Genomic DNA, 18632 nt, shown 5'->3' with positions numbered 1-18632 from the left:
GTAGCAACTTACTATTTTCTTTAACATTCAGAAAATATTTCAGGAATTGTTAAAGCCTTAAGATGATCTATTCTCAATGTAAAGGGATACACAAAAACGTTCACAGCAAATTAACTTGAAGTAGAACAACAACTCCGTGGTGTGTGTGTGTGTGCGCGCGCGCGCGCCACAGGCTCCAGGAGTACTTAAAATATTCTCTTATTTCAGTATGTGGGCTATTTTGTTTGCTCTGTCCCTGTGCCTCGCCCCCTACTGGACAGTTTTGGAAAGAAAACATGTCTAAAGACTGAAGTTTTCCATTTGCTTGGATTTTGGACACATGGAAATTTACAATATCTTAAATTCTGTTAGAAATCTTAACTGCTCAGTTAGAAGCCTAGCTTCTCAGACGCTGTCAGTAGCCTTCCCAATCGGTGGGGTATAAGGTTGCATATTTCCATTTTACAGAGGAGGAAACTATGGACCAGATTGAAATGCTTTGGTGTTGGATTCCCTGGGAAAACCCGTGGCCTCAGTGGAAACAGAACCCAGTTCTTGAACTCCTTTCGGCCACAGCAAAACAAGTACTCACGTCATGATTTGGGTCTCCACTCCCGCCTCCACCAGAGCCCCGTCAACAAAGAGAGGAACCGAAGTGAAACCATACTTGTCCCAGGAGTGGCCCTCGTCAAAACTCACCCTGGGTTGGAAACAAGTACATGGAAGAGACAGCTGAAAATAAAACCATACTCTTTTGCAACAATTTTTCAGGTTATTAAATTCTCCTCTGTATCTCACTTTCTGGCAGTTTGAATTATCAATAGGCATTAATCTTCAGCATCTCCCTATATTATTATGAGATTTGATCAAAACTGTAATTCCTGTCCCAGGCAGAGATAGCACCAGACTGCAGAAATATTTCAACATATTAGAATCAAAACACACACACACACACACACACACACACACACACACACACACACACCCCGACACCACCAACCAACCCAAGCAGGAGGACTTAGTGGATGGAGTGTAACGTTTCAAGTACTCAGAATAGAACTGAGGTTCAATTTACAGCACAATCAATTCAGTCCCTGGAGTTTCTGACACAGATAAATTGAGTAGTGTGGGGTGTAGCCTATGGGAGGGGAGGTGTGTGTCTTTCAGATCAAACCTTAAGAAAAGCAATTTCCTATTTGTTCAGAATGAAAGTTAGGATCATTTTCCCTCCCCAGTGCCACTTTAAGGAGCTGTTAGAGATGAGTGCTGAGTGTCAAAGACATTCTAGACAATACTATCCCTCTTTTGTCCAGTGCTAAGAGAAAGGTCTGGCCCTTTGTGGACACAGCACCTGAAACTCTTTAAAGAGAAGGTTACTAGTGGAGGAGACTGGGGCAATTCTGAGTGCTTGCTTCTTTTCCTTTCTTGATATTGTCAAGTACCTGACCCTCCTTCTTCCCCAAAGGAGCTTTATTTGCTTTATTCCCTGTGCTCCCTCCTCCTGGCCATATTAATTCTTAATTCTTCCCTGACTTCATAACTCAGGATTCTCTGAGTTCAACTATAGGAACTCTGTAGGCTTTTCCTCTCATAGTGCTGAGTGATAACTTCTTAATGGATCTTAAATCCACCAGTTCAAAACGATAATCTTCAGAGTTCAGGGGTCATGTATGTCTTGTTAATTGAATGCTTTCCTAACACCACCCACATATCTTTATTATAAGATTTCTTACATGATATTACATATACATTTAGATAAATACGTGTCTGATTTTTCCACTGAACTGTGAGCTTTTTGAGGTCAAAGTCCATATTATTCATTTTTGCATTCCTAGCACCTAGCAGAAAAACAGACACCTAGTTGGCACTATATAAATGTTAAATGAATAAGTTAATGAAAGAAATAAAGAATGATTAATGGCACTCTTCCAATCCATCCACTTTTTTCAAGCATGATTTATCTTGGCATTCATGTACTGGCTGCAGGAATCTCTCCATTACTGGTCAACCTACTCAGCCTGTTCTCTACATATCTACTTCTTTGTCTCTCTCCGACTCTCTGTCTCTGTCTCTTTCTCTTTGTCTTGTCCTTTCTTAACCAATTTCTGAATTTATGATATACCTAAGTCTATATTCACACAAAAAACGAAAAGCAGACAGCCCAAACTTAAGTTTTTATGAGTTCACAAATTGTGTCTCTCTTGACTTTTCTAAAATATTGAGTTATTTTTGACACGTAAAAATTATATACATTTAAAGTGTGCCATGTGATATTTTGATATATGTATATATTATGAAAAGATTACCACAATCAGGCTGGTTTCCAGGGGTAGTGGTGAGGAGGCAGGAGGGAGAAATGAGATGTTGCTCAATGGGTTCAAAGTCTCAGTTATGCAAGATAAATGAGTTCTGGCGATCTAACATGTAACATGATGATGATAGTTAACAATACTGCCTTGGGGCACCTGGGTGGCTCAGTCATTTAAGAGTCTGACTTCTGCTCAGGTCATGATCTCATGGTTATGATTCGTGAGTTTGAGCCCCATGTCAGGCTCTGTGCTGATGGCTCAGAGCCTGGAGCCTGCTTCAGATTCTGTCTCCCTCTCTCTCTGCCCCTCCCCCACTCACACTCCGTCTCCCAAAAATAAATAAACGTTAAAAAAAAAACCCAAAAAACAAAAAAACAATACCTCCTTAACTTTTAAGAATTTGGTCATTTCAGACTTTTTTTTTTTTTTTTTTAATAGGCTGAAAGCTACATAATCATCCAAGCTGACCTAGAGAAAGTTGGGTAGATATGAACTGCTTTTCTTAAAAATGAGTTTCTTATTTCGAAGGTGAAGATGAAAGCACAATTGGGAATGAACTTCATACCTTTCTTGCCATTGACCTGCTCAGTTCCTAAAATAATCATAGTTGTTTTCGAGTATGTCCTGGCCACTAACTAGTTAACTAGGCAATAGCTCTAGGAGATAAGTAAGCATTTCTTTAGTTATTTGTCTGGGTGACTTTGGATAAACTGGGTTTTATACTGATAGGAAGAAGCCAAAGTGAGATGAAGGCCTCTGTCCTATCTCGTTCTCTGAATTTCCTTACCAGTGAAGATCACTTATTAACACTAGCAGAGAAAATAATGGTGGGTGCTACCAATGTCCCAGGGAAGGAGGAGCCTTCCTACCACTGCCATTGAGAACAAGGCAGAAGATAGTCATTATTACTTTGTACCGTGGATGAGACACCACAGAGTAGACACGGAGGGACCATCCTAGCCTTCTAGCTCTGAGATGGAAGTTCCAAGGAAAAGCCAAGCCCAAGATGAAAAGAAAAACTGTTGTATGAACTGAGTTCATGTGGAAGGAGTGGAAGCATGGATTAGATGGAAGAATGAGATCAGAAGAAAGACTAAGAAATGCCAAAATCCACGTGGGAAAGCTAGCATATACAATAACCAAAATCCAAAGACTCCATTACAAACCATGCTTATAAACATAAGCAAGGAGACATCCCTATAGAATCAGGGTGAGGAATGGATCCCGTGATTCTCATTTATGGTCAGCCTACCACTTGGAAGGTCACGACTGTGCCATACTGGTGACTTCATGAGATCAGGAACTTCTAACACTTGAATATTGTGAACTGAGATAATTATTAAAAACAAAACAAAACAAAACAAAACTCCTGAACAAACTCCAAAAAATAGGACATTAGAAAATTTAATCTCTTGGGTATCAGAAATTTGGGTCTGGATGGCCTGCCATTTATGTGAGCTATTCTTTTTTGATTACAGGGAGGTTTTTTTAATGTTTTGAAGTAACTATAGTGAATGGTATCCCCAAGGGATGCACCTTCTTTTCCCTACTCAGTTCAATAACTCATTAATGGCCCAGACAAAGGAATTGGGAATTCTTTATTAGATCCACAGGTGAAACTGAAAATTGTTAGGGTCTCCAATACTTAGACAGGTGTAAAGTTCCAACTGACCTCTAAATAATGGCAAGACAAGAATACAAAATCAAAATAAAATACACTTCCTTTATAAATATATATGATGCTTAACTGTACCTGGTCTGGCAGTGGCCTCTGTTTAAAGGATCTAGGGGTGAACAAGAAAGGGAAGGCCCTAGTGTAAGTGGAACTTACATTCTAATTTGAGGACACAAACAATATTCAGACAAATGGATTAAAAATATGAGTTATAAAAAATATGAGTTACAAATAGGTGTCATGAAGACAATTAAAACAAAGTGATGTGGTAGAGAGTGACCACAATAGCTACTTTGTATTGAAAGTTTAAGAAAGTCCTCTTTGAAGAGGTTATATTTCAACTGAGGTCTGAATGATAATAAGGAACAAGCTGATTAGACCCTGGTAAGAGCCATTCCAGAGGTAAGACCTAGTGTGAAAGGAAGTTGCTTTCACAAGGGAGAGCAGAAAGATTGCCAATGGCTGTAGATCAGTGGGAAAGTAGATTATAGAAGGAAAACAGAGTCAGAAAACAAGACCAGAGAGACTATGAAGGACCTTGTTTCCATCTGCAAGGAGAGAGATATAATTTGCTTTAAATTTAAAACATAATTTTCATTTCTTTATAGTGAATGGATTGTCAGGACTCAAAGTGGATGCAAGGAGATGAGCTGAGGGAAAGTGTAACAATTGTAAGATACCAAGTAAGAACAGGGGCCTGGACAAAGGTTATAGTAGTGGAGAAAGAGATGGAAAAGATACTTTTAGAGGTGGAGTCAATATAATGTATACAGGTTGCTTCAGCAAAGGAAATAAATCATGGACAACAGATTTTTAGGGTTAAGCTGTTGAGATGGGGAAAGGGGATGGGGAAAAGGATGGGGAAAAGCTTTTTTTGTTTGTTTTTATTTGGTCCACATCAAGGTTTAGGTGCTTTTTGAACTTCCAGGTTGAGACATTGTCAAGGAGACTTTTGGATGGATGGATCTAAACTTCTGGGGAGTAATAAACGTTGGGAATGTAGATTTAGAAGTCACTTATAAGGTAGGACCAACTTAAAACAGAATGCTTAATTAGAAAAAAAAAAAAAAAAAAAAAAGCTCCACAGTCAGAGAAAGGAAAAGAAGAACTAATGGTAAGCTCAAGCTGAAAACAACTGGGGTCATTGTCAATCATACTTTCTAGAAATGATGCTATTATAAGAGGTAATCAAGCCACGGTGAGTCTATGTGAGTCTACTATGTGTTCACAGATAGCTAACATGCATAACAGAAAAAACTATCCTTCTATTAAATCCTAAATACTGTGTTTAGTTACAATCATTGTAGAGAAACTGACATTCAATGTGATTAAAGGTAAAAAAAAAAAACAGGTTGTTCTGAAAACAGTTTATATGAATTGAGGATAGCTTAGGGTAAAGAAGAGTAGAGCTGAATTAATTATCATGTCTTTTACTTTTTTTTTTTTTTAGTAAGAAAGGTTTAGTTAAACAAAACGCTATTTGTTGACTACTGAAAAGGGGCAATGTCTGTGAAAGAAATAAGTAGTTGAATGCATAAAAATATCAATTAAAATACAGATAAAAAAGAAAATATTTCCACTCTCATAATGGTTTTAAAGAGAATAGTCAAATATTTTTGCACAATAATTTAAGCTTCCAAGTATTTGTCTTGTTCATTTTTATAGCGCAGCCCTTAAACTAAAGCTGGATAGATAGTATATGCTCAAGGAATGCATGAGGAGTAAGTGCATAAATGCATAAAATCAGTCTTGAGCTGCATATCTGCTCATTTTCTAGAGCTGAGGAAGGTTAGACAAAGAGATCTCTTGAGGTCCTTTCCAGCTATATAATTCTTTAATTATGTGCAGTGCTGGATCCCACTTATTCAGTATAGCTCTGGGCAGCAGAACAGGTAATGATGGACATTAATTATAGTAGGTTCACTACTGCTCAACCTAAAAACATTGTTTTAACAGCTAAAGACATTATACAAGATGGGGAAATCTCTGTCTTGGGTATATGTGAGTTGCTTAGCACTGCGGTATTGTGGTGAAGTAGGGTGATCCTCTGGGGTGTCCAAGAGGTGTCTGCTACACTAGGTGTGAAACCAGACTACACATTCTCTAAGACCCTTCCTTATTCCAGCATCTATGACTTTATAATACTGAGATGAGAGCCACTAAAAGGAAGATACCTTCCAAGGACAACGAAGTCCTCCCCAGAGAATCAGTGTCCTCCCTTTGGTGAGGTACATTGTTCCATCTTATTTTGTCACAAACACATGAGGTGGTAACATTTTAGCCACCTGGAAGTTCTTCACAATAGCACACATACTTTCCCTTTTCAGAGGCATGTATGGTTGGAACTGTTGTTTTCATGTGAATGTTTTTCTGAACAAAATACTAACACTCACAGCCATTTATAGAAAAACAAAGGAACAAAAAAGGCCAGGTGATGTTTCATTTCCTGTTTCCAAGAACATCCTATTGAAAGGAGACACTGACAGCTTGTCAGGGCAAGCAAACAGTAGGACCCCAATCTACCTGCAGATTAGTAGCTCTGACTATTTTGAGTTTTCATTAGAGCACTGCATTCCATAGGGCTCCATTATTCACTTTACCCTAATGCATCTATGGTATAAAGATAATGCTGGATGCAGGGCTTACCTGAAATAGCACTTAGGTTCTAATCTCTATGCATCCAAGAGTACACGGTCACAAATAGATGGGTTCATTTGTATGCTGTTTTGTCTTCATGCATATCTAGCTACCTATCATTTCAATTTATGGGAAACAGCATGCCTTATTAGCCTAGCTAAAGTTTCCTCAGCTTTTCAATTATGACTCCTATTTTCTCTGAAAGGCAATGTAGCTATTATTTAAATTTGAGAACCACTATACCCTTGTGTGAGAGTGTGTAGGCTGGTGTTGTTGTTTTTTTCTATGTGAATATATATACATCTATGTACAAAATAATGTCAGTTTGAGGCCTACACAGAAAATGACAATGAACTGATTAGTTAACTTTTCTTCCACTTAAAATGAGCTACTTGTTTCCCTTGAAAGCTGTGACTTAATTAGAAGCTACTGGTGATGAAGAAACTGCTTGTGTTTCACAAGCTTGCAGTTCATAAGCAAGAGACAAATATCAGTCAAGAATTTCATAAGGGAACACTGATGATAATGACATGGTCAAGTCCTTACAAAATACTCACTTAGCCTTTGAAAGAGAAGTGCAAAGGAGAATTCTTGAATAAGGTATTTCTTATTGTGTTCTAACACATGACCCCAATAGCTGGTATTTAACCATTGCAGAGATGATTTCAGAGACTGGCATTCATAGGTAGGCAAGCAAGTAGAAATCATGGGTGGCGTCCAAGTTCAGGGAAATATTTGTAGCATTTATGACAAACAGCAGTGTCAACATCCTTTAAATGGAGAAAATGCTATCTCAAAAGTTTCATTTGAAAAATACTTTGTAACTTGGAGTAGGCAAGCAAATGGAAGGTAGTATTATCACTGTTACTGTAAGAGGAAGTTCAATGCGAATGCAGCTATTTTCTCCTGAGCTTTGAAAACATTTTCTAACAAAAAAACAGATATTTCACGGAACTAGGGAAAACTCAAACTTTGTATTGAGGATTTTGAGAGACATGATTTTGTCCTACTTACGTATCCCTGAAAGAATATTAAGAAGTTTTCCCAGCATGCATGATTTCCCTCCAAAAATTCCCAGATAAATGCTCCTTTGGGAAGTGATCAGGTCTTGGGTGGGAAAGAACTGCAGAACAGACTCAACAGTCAGACGTAAGGATGGTAAGATGAACCAAAACCAAAACTCTCTAGTTCATGCCAAATATCTTCTCCTTTTCTGTACCCCAAAGGAAACAACACCACCAAATTCCTCTTTTCCTTAGAATAAGGAAACTGTTGTGCAAAAGGGTCTAGAAATCAACCATTAAGTAAGTACTAGGTTCCTATCATAATGGAGAAAGAGCAGAAGGGTGATGGTCAGGTGTGAGATGGGGCTATCAGCCCCCTTCTCTCAAGACTTAAGTGGAGAAAATCTGCTCAGCTATATCTGTCTGCAGGGCATTTATCAATTCTCTTATTGAGACATAAATGCAATTTTTTGGTAGGGGCTAAAAATGTTGCCTTTCTTGGTGAAAAAAACAAATAAACAAATGAATGTGTTTTAAGAGTCAAGTAATCCTTTCTGAGAGTGCAAGTCCTACTCTATCCTCAGTGAAGAAACTCTTCCCTCCACAAAGAGGCAGGTCTTTGCAATAAAAGAGATTACTTACAGGTTCAACCTGGGATTTAAGCTCCAATGAGTCCTACCCACCCTAACTTACGCACATTCTTGATTCCGATCAGATATATTTTCTTAACACTCCCCAATTTTCCTGAATCCCAGGTTTTGGTAGGGGTTTCCCTTCCCTTGACTGCTTTCATCAGTCCTCTGACTCCTGGCATCTTTTTCTCAAAAATCAACTCTCCTGTCACCATCTGCACGAAGATCCCTTACACACTGGGCAGGACTCCATCCTGCACTAAGATCCCAACAACGCACCGGGCCAGCATGCTTTAGCAGGCATTGCTTGGATTTCTGGTGACATATAGACTGTCTAAGCTCCTTATCTTGACTATGATCTCCTAGAGGGCTAGGACCATGTGATAAGCCTCTGTACACTCAGTAAAGATCTGGAAAATTCAGTTAAAACAGAAGAGCATCCATAGCAGAGACCCAACCTAGCGCTGCCAGGTACTAGCTGTGTAGCCTTGAGCAAAGTATTTATTATGTCTGCATTTCAATGCTATTATAATTATGTGATAAAAAGAGTACCCACATACCTAGCATTGTGTCAAGAACTAACTTAGTTAACTTGCTAAAGGGTTTAGAATGCTGTCTGGAATGTAAGAATTCCTCAAAAAATTCTGTCATTAGTATAAGTAATTTCGGTCTTCTGATTGTACCCAAAAAGTATATAATCAGTAGTAACAGGGTGGTAAACAATTACAATGGGAACCTTTACACGTTCATTCATCAGTTAGTACTTTTCCTTACAAATGGCTCCATGTATCATTTCAAAATTCAATCTCATAATCTCATAGGAAAATATAGCAGTTGGTAAAACCATTGGACTTCATGCTAACTTCAGCTCTAAGAAACTGACAGTATTTGACTATTTTCACCCCCCAAAAATGGCAAGTTCATATGGTTTAACCCAATAAAAGGACAAACTGAGAGAAAACTTTTTAAGTCCTTCCAAGGTGGCTGAAGCCTAAATTTGGCACCTGGGAATCCTATGCCTCTTCCTGATTACAGTCTGATACTTCCCAGTAAAACTCTTACTTTAAAAGGGATAGTCTCCCAAAATCAAGGGTCTGGGAGTTAAGCCAGAGTCCATCCTCCAACTTGTGGTTCACCCCAACAACTGTACTCTGGATAGTACCCTCTACTCCCAAATATTCAGTCTCAAATATTCACTTTGCTGCATGTGAAGTCTGAAATCCTTTCCCTTCAGCATGTAAACGCACATGATACTTATTTATCTCCTGCCAAAAGCAAGAACAAACAACAGCATCAGTCGTCATCACCATCATCATCATCATCATCATCGTATATTCTCACAGATCTTTGTACTCACTGGAGGGTCTTGCATATATACACACAACCTCATTCCATAATCTACTTTACTGAGAAGAGTTATCTCCACTGTCTCCATTTTACTCCATTGCTTATCATTCATTCATTCATCACTCATTTCATTCATAAATCTATTACAATCTATCTTTCAACCCCACTTCTCTTTTGAATCTACTCTGACAGAGTTTGAACTCCTCTACTACTCTACATTGATTAATCCTACATTGTTTTTCATTCCATAACTAATTTGGTCCAATTATAGAATTTGGTGCTATTGATCACCCCTTTCTTCAGCATCCATGAAAACATTTCTCCTGGGTTTTTTTTTTTTTTTGGTTTTTTTTTTTTTTGCTTTTTTTTTTCTTTTTGGCTACTTCTTCTTTGTCTGTTCCATAATTTATTTCCCATTCTGTATGTTGATATTCAACCATGTCCATATAAATACCTGATTTCTCCTTGTTGTACCTATCCTCCTGAGCCATTGAGCCCACTGCCATGGCTTTACCTATCATCTAATGGCTAATGACTCCAAGTCTAGAGTGTCAGCCCAGACCTCTGTCCTGACCTTCAGATGAATATATCTGACAAATAATCATCATCTCTGCTTGAATATTCACAGACATCTCAAACCCAACTTATCTAGAACTGAAATTAGTATCTGCTACATGAACCTAAGTTCTTGCAGCAATTTCTATATCCTGTATTTTGGATTCTTAATCTTGGCTGCTTGAACCCACAGGTCCTTCCAGCTCTTTTCTGCCTTATCTGAGCACCATTTCTACCACTCTACTCTATTTATCATACCTCCCCATCTAAATTATCTGGTCTACTACTGCTACCTAAGAGTTAGATGATGGAATGTATATTAAATGGATGGATGGGTGAATAAATGGATGAGGAAATGGGTAGATGGGTACAAAGTCATGCAGAAAAACTTGTCCCAACACTTTCCACTAAAAGGAAAAAAAAAAGCTTATTAATAGGGTAGGGAGCTGTCCTTACCACAAATGCCTGACTGGCAGAGGTGTGTGTTTCATGGCCACGAGGGCGCCACCCCAGTCTAGGAACCAGACATTGTACTCTTCATCAAAGATCTGGAACAACAACAACAACAACAACAATCATAGCAATGCCTCACATTTGCACAGGGCTTGTTACAAAGTCTTTCACATACATCGTTTCCTCTAGGTTCTGAGTCTTCCAACAACCCTACCAGGGAGTTTGGCAAGTACTATCATCCTCACTCAATAGATAAGGAAATGGACTTGCAGAGAGCAAATAACTCTCCCTAGCTCACTGAAAAAGAATTTCCAGGGATCCTTCCATTAGTACTGTGTCCAGTGTGTAGTACAGTGTGCTACAAGAAGACGAGACAACAAGATGCATGCTCAACTAGGAAACCCAAAGGAAAATATGACTTAAAAATGCTTACCCATCTTTGCATTTTGAGTAACTTACTACTCAGTTCTCTCCTTTCTCAACTATTCAGGTTTTTGCTAACTTATAAATGGTCTGTCCCTTACAGTGTTGTTCATAAGTTATCTAGGAATGTATAGACAATTTCTCTAGACAGTCTCGTATACATGATGACTGAGTTCTTAGACTGAGACACTGCCTCCTAGGTTTCCGTGCAAGCTGGATGAAGGCCTAAGTTTGGCCCTTGCAGATTCTGAAGGTGTATTGGAATACAGTGCTTCCAGGGATGTAGAGTTATCCATTCTTCGATTCATCCTTTTGTCCATTACTCATTTCATGCAACCATTAATTCATTCAAGCATTCAGTGATCCATTCATCCATAGGCATTTCCTAAGCATCTACTATGATGCCAGGCTCTGAGCTATGAGAACTTCAAATGTAATCCCACACAACTCAATGCTTCTATTATATACAACTATCATATCTCCAACCTGAAACAGGAAAAAAAAAAAAAAAAAAAAAACATTTCTCTAGCAGAGAACCAACCTCCTACCATAGATCTTCTAGAGGAAACTAGAATTGGATAATCCCTCTAGCTCTTAACCACTGGTGGTGGCTCTTACAGCTTAGAAGGAGAGGTTGGGATGCTGGGTTAAGTGAGACATAGTAGAAAAAGTGAGGAGTCTAAACATATTTAAAAGGGAGAGAATAGGAGGGATGGGGTCTGCCTTAGGGAACACCATGGAGGAAAACCTAACCTCCCAACTGGTTTCCTTTCTCACATTTGTCTTTTAAGAAAATAAGAATGCCCATACTAATGGTAGTATTAATACAAAAAGGACCTCAGGGTGATTCATTTATATATCATATATAAACATGAACTTTGGGCTTACAATGACAGCATTTTCTTTCCCGAGCTCAAAGGTAGGCTCTGTGATAATCCACATAATGGAGATGCTGGATTTAAGTATGAGGCTGAGGAGTAGAAGAAGATTCTTGCCGTGGGGAAAAGAAAAAAGTCATTATCTACACTTTCCTCTCTATTATTTTGGCCAATGCTAACAAGTGTCCTGTACAGTAAGGGAGTGGAAACTGAAATCCTTAGCTATTTACAAAAAGAGAAAAGAAAACCAAAGTAGTGACAACACAAGGAAGGGATGTTGCGGTGGTCACCTGGCCAGGTGAGCTATTTCTTGAGTTGGAGGGACAATGGTTTGTTGTTGGGAGTTTATATACCAGAAGAGTTGATGTTCCAGTTTCCCTCCAAATTTGACACTTAAAAGAGTTTATCTTGGGGCTCCTGGGTGGCTCCATCAGTTAAGTGTCCATCTCTTGATTTTGATTCAGGTCATGATCTCGTGGTTCATGGGATCAAGCCCCGTGTCAGGTCCACACTTACAGCATGGAGCCTGCGTGGGATTCTCTCTCTCTCCTCCTCTCTCTCTCTGCCCCTCACCTGCTCACACTTTCTCTAAAAATAAATTCAAAAAATTATAAAAAGTGATTATCTTATATTCTGAAGGTATGTTCTTAATTATGTGTCCTCTCCTCATCTGCCTGATTCTGGCCTTGTGGGTAGGAACCTTAACTTATTCTTTGTCGTATGCCTTATAATACTTAAAATAGCTGGTTGTAAGTATTAGTCCTAGGTAAATTTTTCTCTTGATAGTGGTAGTGGTGACAGTGGTGGCAATGGGGGTGGTGATGATGATGCTGGTGATGGCGATGACATTTCACTAAGGGATCCAAACAGGAACTTGTCCAACTAGACTGCAGATGATGGCTTCCCCTTTGCCAAGACATTCAGTGCTCTTCCTTTGTCTTCCTCAGGTAAAAACCTTCTCATCTTTAAGACTTACTAAAATGTCAACTCTTCTTGTTAAGTCTTTCCCATTTTCCTCAAGTAGAATCAATTCTTCCCTTTACTCTGCAGGCTAAAAATGCCACAAAAATAATTCAATCACTCTGAACTACAGTTAGTTATTTATGAAGCTGTTTTATCTACTTAATTTTTAACTCATTGAGGAAAGGGACCCCAAAATATTCAACTACCTCCTCAGGTTTGTACTTGACACCTAGCTGACACTGTATAAATCTGTGTTGTTCAATACAGTAGCCACATGAGACGATTTAAATTTAAATTGATTAAAATAAATAAAATAAAAAAATTCAGTTCTTCTGTCACACTAGCCACATCTCAAGTGTTCAGTAGCCACTTGAGATGGCACAGACACAGAACATTTACATCACTGCTGAAAGTTCTATTGGACAGTGTGCTACAAATGTGTACACAATTGAGTTAACTTTTCATGTAGTCATGTATCTATTAAGCTGCTTCATACTTACTTAAGGCTGGGTCTACATATTATTTAAATCACCAGAGATTTCAACAGCCTTGGGTTTTTATTATCCTAACCTATTCATCTTGTAGATAAAGAAACAGACCCAGAAAGGTAAAGGGACCTATCTGGGCAGATAGGTCCCATGGCACATTAACGATAGAAACTATTTCACCGGTTGTATCCCCAGAAACTAGCACAGTACTTAGCGTCTGGTGGCTGTTCCATACTTATCATTGAATGAAAGAATGGAAAAAAATGGGAAAATTCCAGTTCTTCATATTCCTTACCCAATACTTCCATTTTACTCCCCTGTCCATCTGTCAGGAAAATGGACCAAACTGAACAGGTGCTTCAATATTTTTTGCAACCACAAAGTCATAATGAGCCCGAGAATCTATAGGAAAAAGAGATGTTGACAGAACTTGCCCTAAATGCCTCTTCCCTGTTCCCAATTCTCCCAGTTACCTGTCGCCATGTGTTGCCCCCATCAGAAGAGATGAACACACCAATATCAGTATATGAGAGCTCCGGGCCAATGTTGCCTGAAACATAAGCACATCATTTGTAATTACTTGCAGATTTGGGACTGAGGGTAAGGGTCGCAGAGGGTAACGATTTTCTAAGTATGTTTAGAGTTGATTTGTGCAGTGTCTTTATTGGTGTCATATCAAAAACACAGCAAGAAGAAAAAATGTAATATGGGAACATAAGTAAATAATATTACAGGAATTCATCTTTAAATGGTAAGACTCAAAGACCCAGTATTAATGAGCTTGGATCCCTTGAACTATTCATGCTTTTACCAATAGTCTCTTAAAATTTATCTTTATAGGCATTTTCTGAAGGTGGCAAAGAGTGGAACAATAGATATGCATGGAGAAGTTGGGCCTAAGGATACCTTCCTCCTCATGATAATTTTAGCCTAAGGAAAACTGGTGTGTGTGTGTGTGTGTGTGTGTGTGTGTGTGTGTGTGTGTGTGTGTTTACATGTGAGTGTATATCCAACTCAAACATGTCCACCTGCCTCTTGGGTGCCACACAGATGAATGACCCCATATTATCGACCACGTAACCAAATTTATAGGGTGGCCAGAATAAAATGACTATCCTCAGCATATCATGGCTATCGAGCACTGCAGGAGAAATCATCTGGTTTGTGCCACACTTACTGCCTCCTCCATCACTTCACAACTTCATGCTTTCTCACCTTCTTTTCCTTCCCTTGAGCATCATCACCCAGTGGTTATACTTATTAAAAGAGGAAATGATCAAGATTTTCTGGTTTACCTATGTTGCCCAAGGTTCCCCAATGGGCATCCCCCACCTCAGAGCCCAGAATAGTGCCCCAAATGCAGTAGTTAACTGCTCAATAAATAATTGTGGAATGGATGAATGAGTCAACAAATTATTAAATCACATTCTGATATTGATGTGTATTTGGGGACATATCAAGCACCAGGAGAGTACCCTAAAGATGTAAGAATTTATCATTTTGGCTGATATTTTTTTCTTTAAAAATAGCAGGAAAGGAATGTTAGCTCCCACACATCTGTAGTCTAAATAAGAGCACAATAAAAATGCAATAATGAAAATGTTAATTGAGCTCCTGACATTTAATGCTTCAAAATGAGAAATTAAAGCCAGGCTACAGCTTGTCAAGCTCCCATCAGCAACAGGGAGCACACAGCTAGCCAACTTGTTTTGACACTCTGGCTTCCAAAAATAACCCCAGGGCTCAGGGCTCAGGCAGTAGGTGTGAGTGGAGCGAAGAGAGGCACCATGAGCAGCTCTGTGGAGATCTGTCTGGAATCTGGAATTCAACTCTCTAGATACAGGTTTTAGAAGAAAGAAAGGAGGGATGGGGCAGACAATATCAACTCGTGTCATTTGGGGATGGCTGCCTGGAGCATTGTGACAAGAAGGATTCCGAAGTCATATTTAGTCTCAAGAGAACAGAGTATAGTGATCAATCAGGAATGTCTACCAAGGTGGCAAAGAGCTAGAGACAGGCACAGGAGCACAGTCACCCTTGAGCTGGAATCTGCTATTCCTGTAATGGCTTCTTAGGGTCTGTCTCATCACCTCGTACTCTCTGTAGGAGCTGGTTATGTCATCTTCCTAAGCCCCTCTCTTTCAAAGCTCCACCAGACTGACTTTGGAGGTTCTGTGGTGATGAGAATCCAAGGCTCACAGCAATGTCTTTTTCTGGAAATATCTTCCACCAACTGAAAGGAGCCCTTAAAAAATTGCTACTGAGCACAAGAACCAAAAAAGTTGGTTCCCAGATGAAGGGGCAGAAAAGATGTCTCCAAGACAACTGGATCTCAGAACACAGGCAGTCCCTAAGTGGCCCTATGGGGAATCCCTGACAGGAAGAATCTGGGTTATGGCGTCAGATAAAGAAGATTTGAATAAGGTGCCTTACTGGCTGACGTGGGACTGCGAAGCTCACCAAAGTGACCTCTGATCTGATTAGAAGAGGATGTAGCTGTTCCTCACTTAAGAGATGTGATGGCAAAGGGGAAGGGGAGAGACACAGAGAGGAACACGAAGCCTCTCTCACCAATGGCTTAGCTGGTCAGTCCTGGAGGCTCTACTGCCCTTTTGGCAGCTTTAAACAACTTGTAAAAATTCCCATTTCCTCTCAAAGCTACCTTTCTCTGCTCCTTAAACACTTGTGCTAAGAAAAAAAAAAAAAAGGAAGAAAGAAAGAAAGAGAGAGAGAGAGAGAGAAAGAAGAAAGAAAGAAAGAAAGAAAGAAAGAAAGAAAGAAAGAAAGAAAGAAAGAAAGAAAGAAAGATAATTTTGGGGTCTCGCTAGCACAGATACCCATTCAGGGGACTGAGGGCTCAGTGAAAAGTTAGAAAAGGAAGCAGACGGGGCACAACCCACTGCAGGGAGGAGAGCGCCCCCATGGAGCTTCAGTTCACAGGAAGCTTTGTAGGGAGCCCGGGATATCTTGCAACTGGCAGGTGAAGGGGCTCAGGACTAGACTTGGAACCAGACAGAGAGTTGGTGTGGGCACGATACCTCTTCCTCTTCCTCCTCCATCTCCTCATCTGTAAATGGAGGAGAGTCATCACCTCTTTCACATCCTAGCACTGTTGTGCAATGGAGGCATGGAGAACGCTTTGCACGCTGCAAGGCACTGTGAAGATGCAGGGTCTTGACACCTTGCTTGAAAACACAGTGGTAAGAATATTTAGAGCCCTAGTGTCCCCGCTCTGCTAAAAGCAACTGTCAAACTCTCCAGACTGGCATTCTATCTGCCCTCTGAGATGGACTCAACAGGAGTTGGAGACGAATCCTTTCCTCCATGCAGCTCCCCCAAGAATACACCTCAGGGCAAAGAGGAAGAGGCAGTGAGCACCAGGGGTGGAGGGAAGGGGGCCCAGGGTCACAGGCACCTGGAGGCAGGTGAAATGCCTGGACATGGAAAAGGGCCCTAGAGACAGGCTCCATGCAGGCCACTGAGGGCACCCGTGGCTGACTTCATAATTGTTTTCCTGATAACAAACAACCTCCCAGGGAGCGCTGGCAAGCAGGCTAAGCAGAAGCTGAGAACATGAAGGCATGTGCTAGACATCTAGCTCTGGCTTTTCGTCAGACTCTCCTCGGCTGTGTTATAGCCTTCCCAAAGTCCCAGGGACATTTGTATGGCAAAGAGCCATACAAAGTTATGAGAGTTACAAAGGGGAGAAAAAAAGGCATTAGTAAATTCTGGTACACAGTTGACCCTTGAATAACATGAATTTGAACTGCGCAGGTCCACTTATGTGTGTTTTTTTTTTTTTCCAGTAATACAGTACAGTGCTATAAGTGCATTTTCTCTTTCTCATGATTTTATTTTTTTAATATAAAATTTATTGTCAAATTGGCTTCCATACAACACCCAGTGCTCATTCCAACAGATGACCTCCTCAATACCCATCACCCACCCTCCCATCCCTACCACCCCCAATCAACCCTCAGTTTATTCTTTTCTTAATAACATTTTCTTTTCTCTAGCCTACTTTATTATAAGAATACAGTATGTAATATGTATGACACGCAAAATACATGCTAATCAACTGTTTGTTATTGGTAAGGCTTCTGGTCAACACTAGGTTATTAGTAGCTAAGTTTCAGGGACTCAAATGTTACATGTGGATTTTTGATGATGCAGGGATTGGTGCCCCCAACTCCTCCTGTTGTTCAAGGGTCAAGTGTCTACAAATAAAAACTTTCCAAAACAAATCTATAATGCCTCCATGTGTGTCAATTTATAAAGACTTAACATTTGACTAATTTAGAAACACATAATGGCCACAGGTAATAACTAATCCTACCTCACTGTATTCTGAGTACTCTGCTGGGGGTCTTGTGGACACTCTCTTCTAATTCTTACGAACCCCCCACAAGGTAGGGGGAAAAAGTCAGCTTTATAAATAGGAAAACGAAGCCCAGTGGTTGAAGAACTAAGCCAAATTCATAAGGCTAGTGAGTGTCAGAGCTCATCTCGGAAAGCAGGACAACAAGGAGTGTATTCATTCATTCAGTGCATGCATAGTGTATGCATATGATTTATGGGTTCTGTTGAAGGAGATGCCCAAATCATACATAGTCTTCTGATGCAAGATGAACAGGGGTAAACTTCTGTAATATTACTGATAATAACAGGTAACGTGTATTGAGTACTCGCTATGTCCTAGGCACTGTTCGAGTGCCTTAAATCCAGTTCTTCATTGAATCATTCAATTCTGTTATGTCAATACTGTTAATCCCACTTCACCAAGGAAAACACTGAAGTTCAGAGTGGTTAAGCCACATAGGACAATGCCTGGCTACATAGTTGACATGCTAAATAATATTACTTTGATTATTGATTACTGTTTTCCATGTTCCTCCTACTCCACCCCAGGATGTCCTGTAGGCCTTGAGGAAAAGTAGAGAGTATTGCAGTCCCTGAGTTGAGAGGTTCATCCCCCAAGGATTGGGGGTTTGGGGATCACTCCCCAAGCCAGAATGGTAACAGAGCCTGCCGTCATCACTCATTATCTTGGGTGGAAGCCAGTCCTGAAGCCAATGGTGTTAAATATGGGGATCCAATCCCTAAGGGGTTGAGAGAAATGGACTGGAATGCTAGAGGGCTACACTTGCTGCAAATGTGATCAGTGTGGTCAGTCATGGATGGTATTTAGAAGTTCATGCAGCTGGAGCCAAGGAGAAGGAAGTCCTGTCTAGGAGAGCAGTAATTCCAGGAACCAGAGCTTTGAGTTGATAAGACAGGACAGAATATACC

The 18632-nt window shown here is 39.9% G+C and overlaps 1 protein-coding gene across 2 annotated transcripts in view; it reads right to left on the bottom strand.

The window, feature by feature from the left end:
- The window catches only part of SORCS3 (sortilin related VPS10 domain containing receptor 3), a 596149-nt gene that overhangs the window by 75301 nt on the left and 502216 nt on the right, over positions 1-18632 (bottom strand). For both annotated transcript variants that reach the window (XM_086680815.1, XM_086680814.1), the window contains exons 12-14: positions 13817-13893; positions 10595-10686; positions 572-679 (exon numbers count right to left, since the gene is read on the bottom strand). In XM_086680815.1, the coding sequence (XP_086536941.1) occupies positions 572-679; positions 10595-10686; positions 13817-13893 (277 nt within the window). The remainder of the gene's footprint in view (positions 1-571; positions 680-10594; positions 10687-13816; positions 13894-18632) is intronic.

This window comes from Puma concolor, chromosome D2, assembly GCF_028749965.1.
Source record: "Puma concolor isolate L17-30 chromosome D2, mPumCon1.1.hap2, whole genome shotgun sequence".
NCBI lineage: Eukaryota > Metazoa > Chordata > Mammalia > Carnivora > Felidae > Puma > Puma concolor.
Note: the sequence above shows the minus strand (reverse complement) of the source record. Positions and strands in the feature narration are given on the sequence as shown.